General features: G+C 41.5%; 1 protein-coding gene across 1 annotated transcript in view; it reads left to right on the top strand.

The window, feature by feature from the left end:
- Positions 1-5,868, top strand: part of LOC108755266 (netrin receptor UNC5C-like) — a 10,986-nt gene extending 5,118 nt beyond the window's left edge. Inside the window, exons 4-13 of the mRNA XM_018498177.1 lie at positions 794-1,129; positions 1,882-2,049; positions 2,315-2,479; positions 2,780-2,815; positions 2,900-3,170; positions 3,280-3,428; positions 3,665-4,404; positions 4,862-5,247; positions 5,355-5,456; positions 5,531-5,868. Coding sequence (XP_018353679.1) covers positions 794-1,129; positions 1,882-2,049; positions 2,315-2,479; positions 2,780-2,815; positions 2,900-3,170; positions 3,280-3,428; positions 3,665-4,404; positions 4,862-5,247; positions 5,355-5,456; positions 5,531-5,702 — 2,525 coding nt within the window. The 3' untranslated portion in view covers positions 5,703-5,868. The remainder of the gene's footprint in view (positions 1-793; positions 1,130-1,881; positions 2,050-2,314; positions 2,480-2,779; positions 2,816-2,899; positions 3,171-3,279; positions 3,429-3,664; positions 4,405-4,861; positions 5,248-5,354; positions 5,457-5,530) is intronic.
- Positions 5,869-15,325: the final 9,457 nt, after the last annotated feature.

Raw genomic sequence — 15,325 nt, 5'->3', positions numbered from 1 at the left:
TCGCCCCGATAAAGTGAACGGCAAGATTCACGAAATGTTGGCATTAAGTGGATTACGGTATAATAACCCGTAAACCCTTTGGCAAGAAAATAGGGCACGTGAAAGCCTTAAATGTATATTATCGAGAAATATTAGTTTTCTAAAAAGCATGAACGAAATTTAATGATGCATTAAAATTGTGCTTGGCGCATTATATGAAGATGTTTCATATATAAGCCCGGGAAGGCAACGCAACCAGGATGCATTTGAATCGGTCTAGATGGTGCGCAACGGTGGTATACTTTGTGATACCGGACGTATCATCCATCAGTCCGGTCTGCATACCGCGGCATAGAATTCCGTCAGCTTCTAAAGCGCGTAACCGCCGCATTGAGGTACTATACCGCGGTCTCGGTCGATGCTTATACTCTTCACGAGTGATATGAAAGCCTCGCTTTTTAAACGCGGACGTGGTGCTGCGAATAATGGACGCGACGGACAGCCGCACTGAACGAATGACCGCAGTTATGCATTCCGTGATTCGCGCCCCGCAAATCTTTTTCCGTTTCTTCTGATGGAGGAAGAGCCGGCCAGAAATGCCGTGAATGCCCTTTCGCATCTATACGCGCGCTCTAATATCTCTGAGTGCCACTCTCTCCCTCCCTCTCTCTCTCTCTCTCTCTCTCTCTCTCTCTCTCTCTCTCTCTCTCTCTTTCCGTTTTCATTTCTCGTTTCTCGTTTCGACGAGAACGTTCCTCTCGAACGAGGTGTTTCCGAGCGAATATTAAAAAATTGCCTGATCGTGCCGATGTAGATCTGAAGAAGCACTTCCTGTCACCACCGTACTCGCTGTCGGTGGAAGTCGGCCGCAATGCGGAACTGCGATGCTCACCGCCTTTGGGAGTACCATCGCCAAAGGTTTATTGGCTTAGGAATGGCTCTCCTCTCGAGACGGCTGCTGCCGGCGAAGCTTCCGCCTCCGCCGACGCGAACCCCAACGAGATGTCCTCCGCGACTGGCTTTGTACAATCCGCCGACGGGCATCTGCTCCTCGGAGAAGCCGAATTGAGGCATCAAGGGAACTATTCCTGCGTCGCTGAGAACATCGCTGCAAGGAGAGTCAGCGAACCGGCGGTACTCACCGTCTACGGTAACCTGTTTTCTTTTTTTTTTTCTACAAAATCGTCGGACGGATGCGGTTAAAGAACGTCTGTGCGCGATAATTGAGGAAATGGATAAAAATATTAAAAAACTTACAATTTTACAATTCATCCGACGGAAGTTAAAAGGAGCTCTTTTTGTCTAAAATATTAAGCTCGTACTTTACCTAAAATATATATGTAGAAAAAATGATTGCATAAATAAAAAATCTAGGAGATTCTACTAGAGAGATACTTATAGTAAAATCTATCAAACGTTTTACTCGAAACAACTAGAAATTCAGTTACTAGATGATCAGTATTTGAATTAGTACGATTACATTCTATATATTTTATTGATGATTCTTGTTGATATAATCAAAACATTTTTCTCAATTGCATGCACGTATAATTCCATTTTATATTTATACTCTAAAAATGATAATTGTAATAATATATCGTATGTATATATATATATATATATATATATATACAAAATATGATTGTATTGTTCTACCCTCTATTCATTATATATTCATAGCTCCTCGTGAATAACTAAATTTGTAATGTAAAGCTGCGCTTGCAGATTTCACGTTGATTGCAATTTGACTCTCTTATTTTTAATTGACGTTGCGTCGGATAAGCAACTCACTCATGTCTTGGCCTGTTTGAGCCGCGGGGTGTAACAAGGTGTTATTTGTTCCCGTTTTAATTTTGCCGGTTATCCTTGTTTTTTTTTTTTCTCTTCTCGATCCATTCTCAGTGAACGGCGGGTGGTCGTCCTGGTCCGGATGGTCAGAGTGCAGTGTTCGTTGTGGTAGAGGCGTACAAAAGAGGACAAGAACATGTACAAATCCTGTTCCAATCAACGGCGGTCAAACGTGCCCAGGGCCTGCTACACAAAGGGTAGAATGCAATCCTTCCTGCCCCGGTAGGTGAACTGCAAAGACTCACTCATGCGTCACACTTGTAATATAAAGTAAATTGTAATAGTGCGTCGTAAATTGTAATAGAATATAACTTAATACGAATACAAATCCCCCCCCGTATTGGACGTGTACTAAACGTTTTAAAACGCGCACAAATGTGCGTGCCGATCGAGATACGCGATACAGACGTATTCATTCTTTTGCCATCTCGCAAATCAGATAATCGCAATTTAATCGAGATTTTCAACTTCGCCCCGTTGTACGCAGCGGTTGACGGCAGATGGTCAACTTGGACCTCGTGGTCCGCATGCGGTCCCGATTGTTCGAGAGTAAGGAGGAGATCCTGCAATGACCCCCCACCGAGCAACGGCGGTCGTCTCTGTCAAGGCAAGGACGTCATCGTCGAGTCTTGCTCCGCGGATCGATGTAATGGTGAGCTCCAGCCGTCTTTCTGCTTCTTATTGTTCTTCGTGACTCGCACTCGAACTGCCTAACGATTTATTTGGAACAAGCGGTCCTTTTAGCTCCGCATTCGATTGCCATTCGTAAAATTTGATGACTTTGCATGCGCGATGACTCATCGATAAAATACCAGTGGATAAAATTGAAATCTGCGAAGGCCTTCCAGAGTGATTAATTATTCTAGCCTCGTGATGTAAATTGTTGATTGTAAAATTGTATGTTGTATCTTTGTCATATTTCAAACGCAATTTCCCTGCTTATTGCATGCAGCCCTTGGACAAGATGGGCCAAGAGTATTCAAGGAAGGTAAAACAAAGCGGTTGAATTCTTTTTAAAATGTTTTCCTCTAAAATAGAAGAAAAAAAAAACAATAGGTATTTTTCCTTGTAGCGACTAGAGCGGTCGATTACAGAAATATCCTCGCATTGTGGATCACTTTGAGTTTAGCCGCGATCATTCTGGCCGTAACGACGATTTTCTTCGTTCGCTTGATGCGCCGTAAAGAAAGAATGGAAGCGTTGTACGGCGTTGCGAGATTGGATTTTCGCCGTCCGGGTGATCTCGCAAAATCAGTCGTTTCTAAAAACGAGCGGTCCGTTTTGACTAGCGACAGACGTCTCGAGCATGTGATTGACGAATCGAACGCCGCCAGGCTACCCAGGTATACATATCTATATAGCAATGAAAATAATGAGAACATGGTACATAATACGAATCAGCATCCAGTTACATTTACATTTAATCTTACGATGCCCCGGCGCAACGTGCAGATCCTGTTCCGAGCATCATTATGATGTTCCGCAATTGTCATTACCGTCGACAACAAGACCATCGCCAAGCTCCTCCGTAACCAGGTCTTCATGCAAGAACTCGCAACGAGGACGCGGCATGTCGGATAATGAGGAGGGACGGTCTTCTCGTAAGAAATTTCCATAAATTTGAGCGCACGAGAGCGCTCTTTATACAATCAGTTTTCGATAAATCACTTCCCTACTAAATAATCGAGAAAAAATATCCTTGACTCTCTTATCTACATTGAAATGAGTCCATTTTGAAACATCGCGAAAATATTTAAATAAATTTCAATAGTCTTCCTCCGCGCACAGGCGAACGCTCTTCATTGCTGTCGCAAGTCTTATATATGTACATTCTTAGGGTCGACGTATCAAGCGAATCCAGAAAGCACAAACGAGGACGATGATGAACAGGACGATGATGAAAGACCGGATGAGAACGAACGGTCCGCGATGGATGACGGTAGTGGCTTCATCGTGAGAGCCATAATTGACGAGCAGGGCGCCCTTCTGGTCGTACCCGAAGTGGGCGTTTCGATGTCGGTGCCGGAAGGTGCAATCCCGCGCGGTCGTCGGCACAGTCTACATCTCGCCGTACTTGGAGAAAATTCCTTCAGACCGAATCTTCCACCTGGATTTACACTGTTGTCCGCCGTGGTGACCTGCGGTCCCGCGAACGTCGATCTCGTGAAGCCGGTGATCCTCCAGTTCGAGCATTGCGCCGAACTGAGAACCGGAAATTGGGAGCTGAGCCTGTGGTCGACAGAGATCGATCTAGAGACGCGTTCAAATAATTCCACGAATTCATCGATGAGCTCGAGCGGTTCGCCGTCCGTGACGACGTGGCGCAAGGTGCTGATGCTTGGCGGTGATCCGACAAATCTACCAGGTCAACCGTTCGCGCAACTCGATCATGCTGGTGTATTCCTCGTCACGGAAACACCTAGCGTTTTCGCCGTGGCTGGAGAAAATTCGGTAGTCGCGCCCGGATTGGCCGTGAAACGGCTTTGCGTTGCGGTTTTCGTGTCTCGCGAGCGCGATCACATTAGATGCCACGTGCTCGAAGATACCAAGGCATCGCTCAAGATCATAAGCGAACGAGTGAGTAATTTTTATATCAAATATATGTGTTAAATCTTAATAAATATATGCCGTGTCTACATTATTATTCGTTAAATGAACCAAATAAATAATCATTATTTGTAACTCTCTCTCCAAGAATAAATCCAATATAAATACAATTGAACTTCCGCGGTTATTAATACGTAAATTATATACAGCACGAGCGATAAAATACAATTTGCAGGCAATTAGGATGTATACTTAGCAAACAAAAGTTTAAAAGTAAAATGTAAACTGACAAACGTATCGATTCTGGAATTGAGTTCTCTTCAGTGCACACAACATCAGACTCCACTTACATTAGCAAACAATAATTAGTGAAATTGAGTAGAAACTGAAATAAGAGTGCGAAGGAGAGAAGCCTTATATTGAATTATTCGCATAACAAATTTCTCGCGGTTGTTATACTCGCGAATTGTGTGTAATTTTTCCGCAGGAACGTCGTTTGAGTAGCACTTATATCGATCATAGTACTCTCGGATTTCGCGCCAGCGGCACATCACTCCGTGTCGATCTCGAAGATAGAGAGAGCGGTTTTGCCGAGCGACAGGAAGTACCTTATCGGCGCATTTGGGCATCCTCGAGGATTAGCATTCGGCGCTCCTTTAGGATAGAAAAAGTCGTCGGCGATCTCAGGCTTGGCTTTGAGCTTCGTGCTTGTCAACGTGGTTTCGAGGATCAGGGCTTGCTTCTCAGGATCGATCTCGATCTTGTAAAAAGGAATAACATGAATGGAAAGAGAAACAAAACGGAATCCTCTGTCGTTTTACGGGGAAAGAATTCAACGAGATCGACAGAATCCGTTATACCGAGACCCTTCAGGTATTTTTTATATTCATTGAAAGTAGGATTAAGATATATTTTTACTCTTAACAATACAAAATACAATATAATGAAGCTAATGTAACATTGAATTTTGGTAATTGCAGATTTTCTAAGACGCTTAGAAAGCAACTATGCCAATGTTTAGATCCGCCAAGTGCACGCGGCAATGATTGGCGGATGCTAGCTCAGAGACTGCAAGTAGACCGGTGAGTTTTAATTCTTTGCAGCTTATTTTTTTTTACAATTTGCAAAATCGTTTAAACTGAGACGATATTTTAAGATATGTCGACTATTTTGCAACAAAAGCAAGTCCAACGGAACATATTTTGGACTTGTGGGAAGCCAGGCACCGTGAAGCCACGGCTCTAGCAGATTTACTGAATCATTTAAGACTGATGGGACGCGTTGACGCAGCCAACGTACTCGAGAGTCGTTTGGGGCCATGGATCTGAAAGATCATGAAAAATTTACACTGCCTACGTATAAGCGAACGAAACGCGAATTTATATGACAAGAGACAAAAGTTTTGTAAATAGAGTAGCTATTATACGGTATTAGTAAAATGGACGTAGAAACATATGTTGTATAAACATTGATCATATTTGTACATAAAAGTCGTTTACAACAAATACTTATATATTGCGTTATTTTCTAAAATTCCCTTTTTATTCTTCCATAAAAACTGTAATAAAAAATAATTATTTTTATATACATTTTGCTTTTCAATAATTGAGACAATATATTCTTAAAAAAATTATAATTAATTTAAAAAGAAGTGATTTTTAATTAATATTTCATTCACGAAAAACGAATACTTTAAAGAATTAAATTATATTCATAAAATGTATAAGATAGATTTTATTATATTTATATTGATTGTTCCTGAGATCAACACACACACACACACACATTACTATGTATTAATTACTATGTAATAAAAATGTTATCTTTTATATTAATTTATTTAATAAAATTGCGATTTATATTTTTCATTATTAATAAATTAATATCAATAGTAATTTATTTCCGCTCATTATATATTTCCAACCAATTGCTTTTGATAATTGATGGAAGTTCCACCTAATGAGACGTGCTTTAACGAGCATGACGAAACGTTCAGGAAGGTCGGAAATCATAGATGACATTCATGGCCGCATGTGCCCAATTTGCACCTGAATGCCGATCATCATCAGGCCAGGTATCCGGTAGTCCTCGAACAGAATCGGACGAAGCGGAAGCCCGTTGGAGAATTCAGATGCAGCCGTATTTAGGCGGGTATTTAGGTACCATTTGAACGTATCGAATCGCGACGCAAGCATTCGAGGATGGCTTCTAGGTATCACGTTCTGGACCAAGGATGCGTAGGATGCTCGAAACAATGGGCATTATCTCGTCACCGTATAGGGGTAAAGATCGAGGGGTTTGGGAAGGTATAGGTATGCAAGTGCGGATGGCAGAACCAGCAGCCCTCGTATAGGTATGTACGTATCCCTCTGCTTCCTCTAGTTCCCCCCTTTCATCTCCCATTCCTGTTACTTGCTCTCTCTCTCTCTCTCTCTCTCTCTCTCTCCCTCTCTCTCTCTCCCCCTCCCCCCCCTCTCTCTCTACCTCCCTCCCTCCCTTCTCATCTACTCTCCAGATCCTCTTGGAAGCATGAGAGGCGGAGCATTTAATCACAGGGGCCCGTTGGGTGGTAATTCCACCGGACAATGCCTGTTGACCCGAGTCGCCAGGGAGGCCACCCTTTAACGCTATGCGATTCGCTAACCACGAGCTCAAATATCTCCTCTCCTCTCTTTTTCTCTTTCTTTCTTTCTTCTAAATTCTCATTATTTTATTCTCTTCGTTTATCTCTTTTTACTTCTTTTTATCGAAAACTTGTCGCAATCGTTACGGAGGTAACGCAAAGTCAATCGTTTAATGTCCGATAACATCAAAATGTCACGCGTTCTTTCTCGAATCTGACCTAGATATTTTAGAATCGTGGTCAAAGTATACAAAAAAGAAAATGGCAATATATCAATCAAACTTTTGATGAATCTGATAAAATCGCATTTGTTGCACATAAGAAAAAGAAAGAGCAAGCTGTAGCTACAGCTAACGTTGACCGTTTCTTTAGCTATTTAAAAAATATATTACTAATGTTATTGGCTACCTTCGACATGTGTTTATCGAGTAAATGGCTCGGGGAAACAGCGCGATAACACGCTTCAAGACGTACGATCGTCCACGATAAGTGAAGAGCTAGCATCCGTAGGAAACGTGTTGTTGGACGTTTATTCTTGGACGGATCTTTAAACGTTGTTATACGACGTCGCGGTTACGCACGAGTTACCGACACGGTGCGTGCGTAATCCACGGGTGGGTCACACATAAATCGCAGATACAGGATCGTATTAATTTCCCGGCTAATCGCGATTGGGATCTACAGGCAATTACGAGAAGGATCGGTGAATCAGATTGTACGCGCGCGGCGCTTTACTCGCTTCCGTTAACGCGCCGTGACACGCAGAGTCACGCACCACGCGGCCATAGTCCATACTCCCGGACTCCGCTACCGTGCGTACAAAACACCGCGCCCACACCGAGCGCGAGGGTGGTTTATGAATCGTCCAGACGTATCGCGATCGAACGACGTGAATCGGCTTCGTACGTGTATCTGGTAAAGTCATTAATTCGCGCGGTAGGCCGAGACCAAAGCGTAGGGTGACCAAACACAACACCCCCAACCCGCCAGCGGGTTTTTAGCAACGGACCTACGCCCAGTAAGATTGATTTTTGCTTCACGGACATATCAACACGTCACGTTTATCAAACCGTGAAGTACCAGTGTTAAATCAAGAGCGAAGGTATCTTCCTCCGCCTCCGAGTGAACGTAATGAGCGCTTTAAGATTTGAATGACGGTAGCTATTAAAGGAATGTCGGTGAATTTATTGCAACGCGGTCTCATTAAAAACGTGAGATGTACACGCGGACTGTCTGCGGAGTCGATCTACTCGTAATAAAACACGGTTGTAAAAAGATGCGTATAAGTTTTCCGGGTAACGATTTGCACGTCGCGGTCGGTGCATAGTGTTACAGGTCGCCGAGCCGGTGTGTAACGCGAAACCCGACGGTATATCGTCTTTCAAATAATTACTTTTCGTCGAAAGGAAATGAAGGAGGATCCCGAGGATGAGAAGAGTATACGACCGTTTCGGGAAGATACGCCGCGTTGCGCTGACAAAAAGAAAGATCTTATGCGGGATGCGTGTAGAGGCAGTCGAGATCTTATCGAGGATTGCGCCGAGCAGTTAAGCCTGGGGAATCCAATCGTAAATGACGAAAAGTGAAATTACGAATAGCCACCGACGCGAAGACACTTGCGCCCGTCGAATAAATTAACCCGTCTTACAATTTTTTTCGTACAAACGAAGCAGAAATATATTCCCGCAAGTTAAATTAAACACCAGCCAACAGCGACAGTAAATGTCGCTTTTTTACAACGACTATATTTGTCGTATCGTCTTCTATTATTTTCAATTATTACAAAACGTATTTTTCCATTTATTCTTTTTACTTTATATTACATTCCCGGCATTTCGTGCTAAAATATATTAAAGTACGGAATGTCTGTTTACCGTTATGCAAATATATGATAAATATGATCGAATAATTAAACGCATGACGGTGTTGAAAATTTAGATACCGACATAGCGTGCGTCGTGATAAAATAGCGATGTAATAATAGGAGGGGAATATTGCCATTCATCAAGTTAACTCGTTAGCACAGCGGCTGGCATTAAAAATGTTCGAAAAACCGCTTGTGCGCGCAAGCGTGTACGAGAAAGTTTTGCGACGGGTGAAAATTTCCGGAACGGAAACTACCTCCAAAACGGCAGCGAAAGAAAGAAGAGCATTTTTTCACTGTCGTTCGCCAGGATTTTTGTAACGTTACCGAAACAAAAAAAACCAGCCACATAGTTCCGAAACAATTTTGTCGTGGAATTCCACGACATCCGCGGTTAAAAGGTAGCAGAAAATTTCACGCGTATTCCATATATGTGGACGACGGTATGTACGATCTAAAATTGTTGTCAAAGAGAAAACGATTAAAGTCATTATAACATGTCGAAAAACAGAATTTGCAATTATAACAAGAACAGCACTATTTGTTTTATATGCAAGTCATTTTCTGATTATTTTTAAACAAAGAGCTTGTCGTGTGTGTTATCTTCAAATTTAACATCTTAAAATATTTTTATGTAAATATCTAATATCATTTATTATTTTATATATTTTCCATAATAATCCTTTTTGTTCTTCAAATTTTTTAATTAAAGTCGGACAGCATTAGAATCCCTTATGCAAAATTTTACACAGTTGTAATGAAAATATCACAATATCAATTGATATTAATAAAAAATATCTTAGCTATTCTAGGTTATACAATAGCAGAATAATTTTTAAGTATAGATATATGTTACGTAAAAATTGTTTCTAACATTTAACGTTATCGTTGAAGAAACGAGCGTGTTGTATCAGCGGTACGTACAGAGACAATGAAATGCTTCGAGCCTCGCGAATTTGCTCAGCGCGTAATTCTATTCCCTTCGTGGCGGGTAAACGAGTATCAATGTCTTGATTTGTTCGTGTCACTGCGTGTCTTCCTTCGAGCCGGAAACGACACACCGTCGCAGCCATTTGCTACGCGAGGCATTTGCATGGGAAACGCCCGGCTTTAATTCGCGCAGCGGCGAGCTGCCGGCACGGCGGTGCTGAATTATGCCAGCGGGGTAATTTGCATAACCCTTGCAGGCCGGCCCCGATAAATGACGATTCGCGGAAAATTGGCCCCCGGCCGCGGCGCCCACCCCGCATCCCGCACCGCGAATTAAATCCCGCTTAATTAACCGAAGTTTACAGCACGGACGAGAATCGCCGCCGAGAACCTCGTCCGATGCGGCCACGCTTAAGCAAGCGTCGCTGTCACGTAAAAATCGTAAGAACTTTCCGTTCGGCCGCGGCGCTTACGCGCATTCACGTGTCTTACGACATTGACTTTTTAGTATCCAATTAAATGTAATAGTTATAAAATATTTTATCCAATTTTATAATGAAATAACGCACGTAGTGCTGTATTAAGGAAAAATAAAAGGTAACTTCCTTATTAATTTTTTGGAAGATATTTTTTATTTTAATGATGATTTCATGACTGCTGTCGGCGTTGATTACATTTAATCCTGATTAAATCAGTGTCTCCTCAAGTTTCCTCAAATCAATATTGCTTTGAACAACAGCTATGTCGAAAGCTGTATCATGTAATTACGTTCTTAGGATATTATCGGATAACAGCTGAGAACATCGAAGTTTCAAAGTAGCGTTTAAGTCAAGGAAGTTGTTAGTTAACCTTTGAACTTCGCTGTTCGAACAGACGAAGAAGAAAAATTCACGTTTACTGGTATCTTTCTTTAGAAACACGTATAACATCAGAATGGATAGCTTCAATTGGTTTACCTTTAAGCCCCCTCCCCCCCTCCCCCGTGTCATTATGTCGCAATAGCCACTTTTCTCTAACTTTTTTCGTTGCGTTCTTCATTTCTACAATCGCCAATCACGCCAATCGTGCGAATTAACAGTAAAACCTCTGGTTACTGGATCGTTTCGGTGCAACGAGGCATGGTCGACATAATGCATGACTTAAGGCTGAATCAGACAAAAGACGATTACCTGGCTTGTATCCGGCCAGCATACGCTCAATCTCAATTCTCTCTCTTTTTCTCCTCCGGCGATACCTTTTCTTCGCGTCTGATGCTGCATGATGCTGCAATTCATCGTATTAACAAATCACTCTCCTGTTTCTTAATGTATGCACGTCTCGACTTAAATTCTCGGCGCGCGAGATCGTCAGCATTCCTTCTTCAACTTTCTCTCAGCGATTCTGAATTCTTGTTTCTGTCAGCTTGAGTTTTCGACCTTTTCGAAAATTCCTGGTTGCCGATCGGCGATCAACAGAACGAATATGGTATCACCGAAAGACATCGTTACAGTTCACACAGTTATATACAAAATTTGGAAATATAATAGCCTGATAATTATTTTTACAACAAGGGACGTGGTCGTCCGGATTTTCCGGATTGCTCCGTTACGAGTACGCGCCGCGCTAATAATGCTATTCATTTCGCTTTCATTTCCACGCGCCTCTATCTCAAAATAGCATTAATTATCAAACATAAATTGTGTCAGTATGCGTTGCATTTTAACAGGTGGATTCATGCATAAACATGTCCTCTCGATCTACGATCCTCGATTGGTCATGTAATTTTAAAAATGTAATATCGCTACATTGTACCATCCGTCGTCGGCTTTTTCGTTGTTAATGACGCAATCATACCGCCCGTCCCCTTCACCGGACGATATTTCGAATTAACAAATTGCCAGCACGCCTCTCATCGTTCCACAAATGCAATTTCGTACCGGTTTTAACTTTAAAGTTCCGTGCGTGTGCATACTAATTCGAACCAACCTGGTTTTTTATTCACTGCTTTATCAGCGACATTTTATACTCTTCCGGGCCAATTTTGGAAGTAAAAAGCACGATGAGAATTCAAATTATATTTGTTAATTATATACCTTCAAGTCTTTCCGTATTGCAATAAGGTTTTAAAATTCCATAACGATGAACGGTAATAATCTAATAACTCTGGAATTAATGAATACGTTTGAATAATTCAGAATTATATAGTTGCGATATTAATTTTGTCAGAGTAATCGTATTTTATAAAATACGATACACAAAATGGCGAGGAAAAGTTACTGGAGACTTTCAGCAAGTTATTTATTAGGCTTAGATAACGATATCAATGATGCATAACCCTTTTTTAAAGGTCATTTTTAAAGAGCTATTTTTTAAAATAGATAAAATCTTATAAACCTCCTTCATATTACATTATTTATTTCGTTTGCATAAAATATAAAATATAATGATCACTTTTGCTTCAATAATTCGGTGGAGAAAAATCGTACAGCGCTCAATAAAAAGACAAATTAAAAGTAAAGATTCATTCTTTCGACTTGGTTCCGGTAAACCGCATTTTTGTGTGAATTTTATTTTATGCCATAAATCTTTATAAAATTTGTACAAAATTTTTAGATTTGACAGATATCCATTTGCGTTCGTATAGCTTAGACGGATTAAAATATCAATTACTGATTTCGAAAGTTGAGATTTCAATCTTTTAAATGTTTTTTTCATTTTTTTATCTAATAATTTTTCTTTCCGAGTTTACGATGTTCTGAATATTTTGCGCAATTTTGAACGTGTTCTAAAGTGTTCCCTATTTTTTTGTTGAGTAATGTATTTTCGGCTATGGATCGCAAAAAATTAACGGAGCCGCATGCGACGCGTGGATTATTACAGATTTAAAATTAATTTTGTTAGATTATGAAAACAATTATTAAGCAGTAGGAGCCGATTGTTGGAATGTAAATCTTTCGCTCATCATGCTTGATCACTTTACATAATAATTTCGATAGTTAAACTTAAAATTATTTTCAGATCTACAACTAAACTTCTAGATGCTTCGGCAAAATTGTTCTTACAACTTCCCACATTCATTCTTGTCGCAATTCTATTTCGGGGTTTGGCGTTAGATGTGATAGCCAGAAGAACGAAGAATTGGAAGAAGTTTTATTATCTGATATTGATAGATGAAGGGAGAGGAGCAAACATCGAAAGAAACGTCTGGGCGAGTCTTGTGCTTCAGTGTCGCATTCCCGAGACGCTGACAGTGAAGGACCGACCATCGTATCGCGGAGATTAGTTCCGGTTTTTGAAGAATCGACCATCGTCCAGCTACACGGTCCGCCAAACCATCACCCACCACGGTGAGAATGTACACGACGGGCAACGCTCGGCGAAAAAAAAAAGTCCGGCCGAAATCATATATCGAAATAGAACAAATCGTCCATGATGTAACAGTGACATCGCGATATTTGTCAAAAGCAAAATCGCTTTAAACCTCTGTTGTTATGAAACTTTGAGGCTTAAAAAGGGATGACGAATGTTACGTACAGTTGACAATTGTGAAACGCGTAATAGCCACGCCTCGAAATTTTGCGAGGCGCACTGCAGGCCGCTCCGTGATGTGTCATACATAAATTGAAATTCACATATTAAATGCAAGTAGAGAATTGATATGTGCCGACCATACGCGCATTAAATTTAATGAATAGCCGCGTATCTATCTCTACGAGCGCATACTCCATTTACAGCGCCGCTAACCGCAATGGTGCCGATAATTCATCGTGGTTACGCATAATTCGTCGATGCACATATCGTTCGTCGATCACCGGCGGAATGTTCGTATTATGTATTAATAACGGCTCAATGACTTTTACCGTGTACACCGTGAAAGATATCGAGTTGCAGAAATGTTTTCGTGTTTCCGTATCCGATGCTTTTCTATCTCTTCCATTCTATAGTGTTTAGTTTTTAAGAATACCTGGAGGAATAAGGTTTCTGATTCGTGGCTAAGCATTCCAAAAATCGTTTCCTTTATCGCGAGCACGGCACACGGGACACTCGACTGCATTCGACTATGTGTGCGAACTCAGACGACATCGTACACGGCGGACCATAAGGCGGGGAGGGGCCTTAGGAAGTCGCTGTAAATACAATAATAAATCGCCAGCATAAATCGCTGGCTTTGTTACCAGCGGTATCGATATCGTTGTCGACCCCGCTATCGGATCCAGGTTGGATCTCAGTCTCGGCGAGGATGACGACGACGAGGTGAAGCAGAGACGAGGAGGAAGAAGCCGAGAAGGGGCAAAAACACCTTCCGTGTTTACGAGTGTAGGTCGAGGCACGGACGCCCCGGTTTCCATAAGAGGATGAAGAGGGAGAGGATACTCTCGATAACGCTCTTGTTACTTCGGACGCGGACACGTCGCGCCCCGTGTATCCGGAGTCCTCGAGAAGGGCCAGTTCGAGCCAGAAGATCCGCTTGATCTTCTGGGTAGATAGGGCGCGATCGATTCATCTAGATCGCGATCTAGACATCTTGACTTTTGCCGCTGGATCATCCACCCAATGACGGATCATCTCGTCACGGGATTCACCCGGATGAAAAGATGTCGCCGTCGACGCGAAGGAAAAATAATATAAAAGGGTGAAACTTCATGTTTTCCTCTCCCGGCGGACGAAAGAACGAGTAAGCGCCAATTTAGCTTTTTAAATCTCTTTTCAGGTTTAAAAGAGAGATTATTAGACAAAAAGATGATTTATTCTTCGAAAGAAACTAGAGTACTTTTCAGAACGTGAAGGAAAGTTGCTATATAAAAGATGTAAAGAAGAGCAGCGAGTGTCAATTATCTTGAGTTTAACAAAACGAGATACATAAAGATTTGAAAGGAACCTTAATCCCGCTTCGTCGAAAAGCTCCTTCGTATTTATTTGTCGCGAAACTTAATAGATCGTCTAATGGATTGGGAGGCAACAATTTCTTCCCGCCTTCTCTGTCCCTTCGGGCAATACTTTATGCGTTTTGTTTGTTGCATTCGCGTGGCTCTCCGACTGCGTTTCTTCAATAAAACTGTTCACGGTTCCCCAGATACGCCGACTCGTGTTTTAATTTCGGGCATTCGGAGTGCGTCGCCCTTTCCGCCTTGCTTCTTTTGGGACGTCTGTATCTTAGTTGTTTCCCCTGCTCTCTTTCTGTCCGATCGAAGACTCGATAGATGGATAGATATCGGTGAACCTTATCTACTGTAGAAATTTCATTTCCTCTCATTGTTTCCACATCAGGCTCTTCAGACAGTTTCATCGCGAAAGCGAGTTAAAGTATCTTCTTCTATATTTTCACGTGAGTTAAAGTATCTACCTTTATATCTAACGTTAAGTTTGTATTACATTTTGAAAAAAAGAGACATAACACATCTCATTAAAAAAGGCATCATTGGATTTTTCGATTATTGTTATTTACAAAAATGATCCTTTAATGAAATCCCGCCAATGTCTTGTCTTGCCAATCCTCGTCTCTCATCTTTCTTTCGAATTCCATAATAAAAAAAATTAATGCTTTCATTCAGTGT

This window comes from Trachymyrmex septentrionalis, unplaced genomic scaffold (assembly GCF_001594115.1).
Source record: "Trachymyrmex septentrionalis isolate Tsep2-gDNA-1 unplaced genomic scaffold, Tsep1.0 scaffold87, whole genome shotgun sequence".
Taxonomy (NCBI): Eukaryota; Metazoa; Arthropoda; class Insecta; order Hymenoptera; family Formicidae; genus Trachymyrmex; species Trachymyrmex septentrionalis.
Note: the sequence above shows the minus strand (reverse complement) of the source record. Positions and strands in the feature narration are given on the sequence as shown.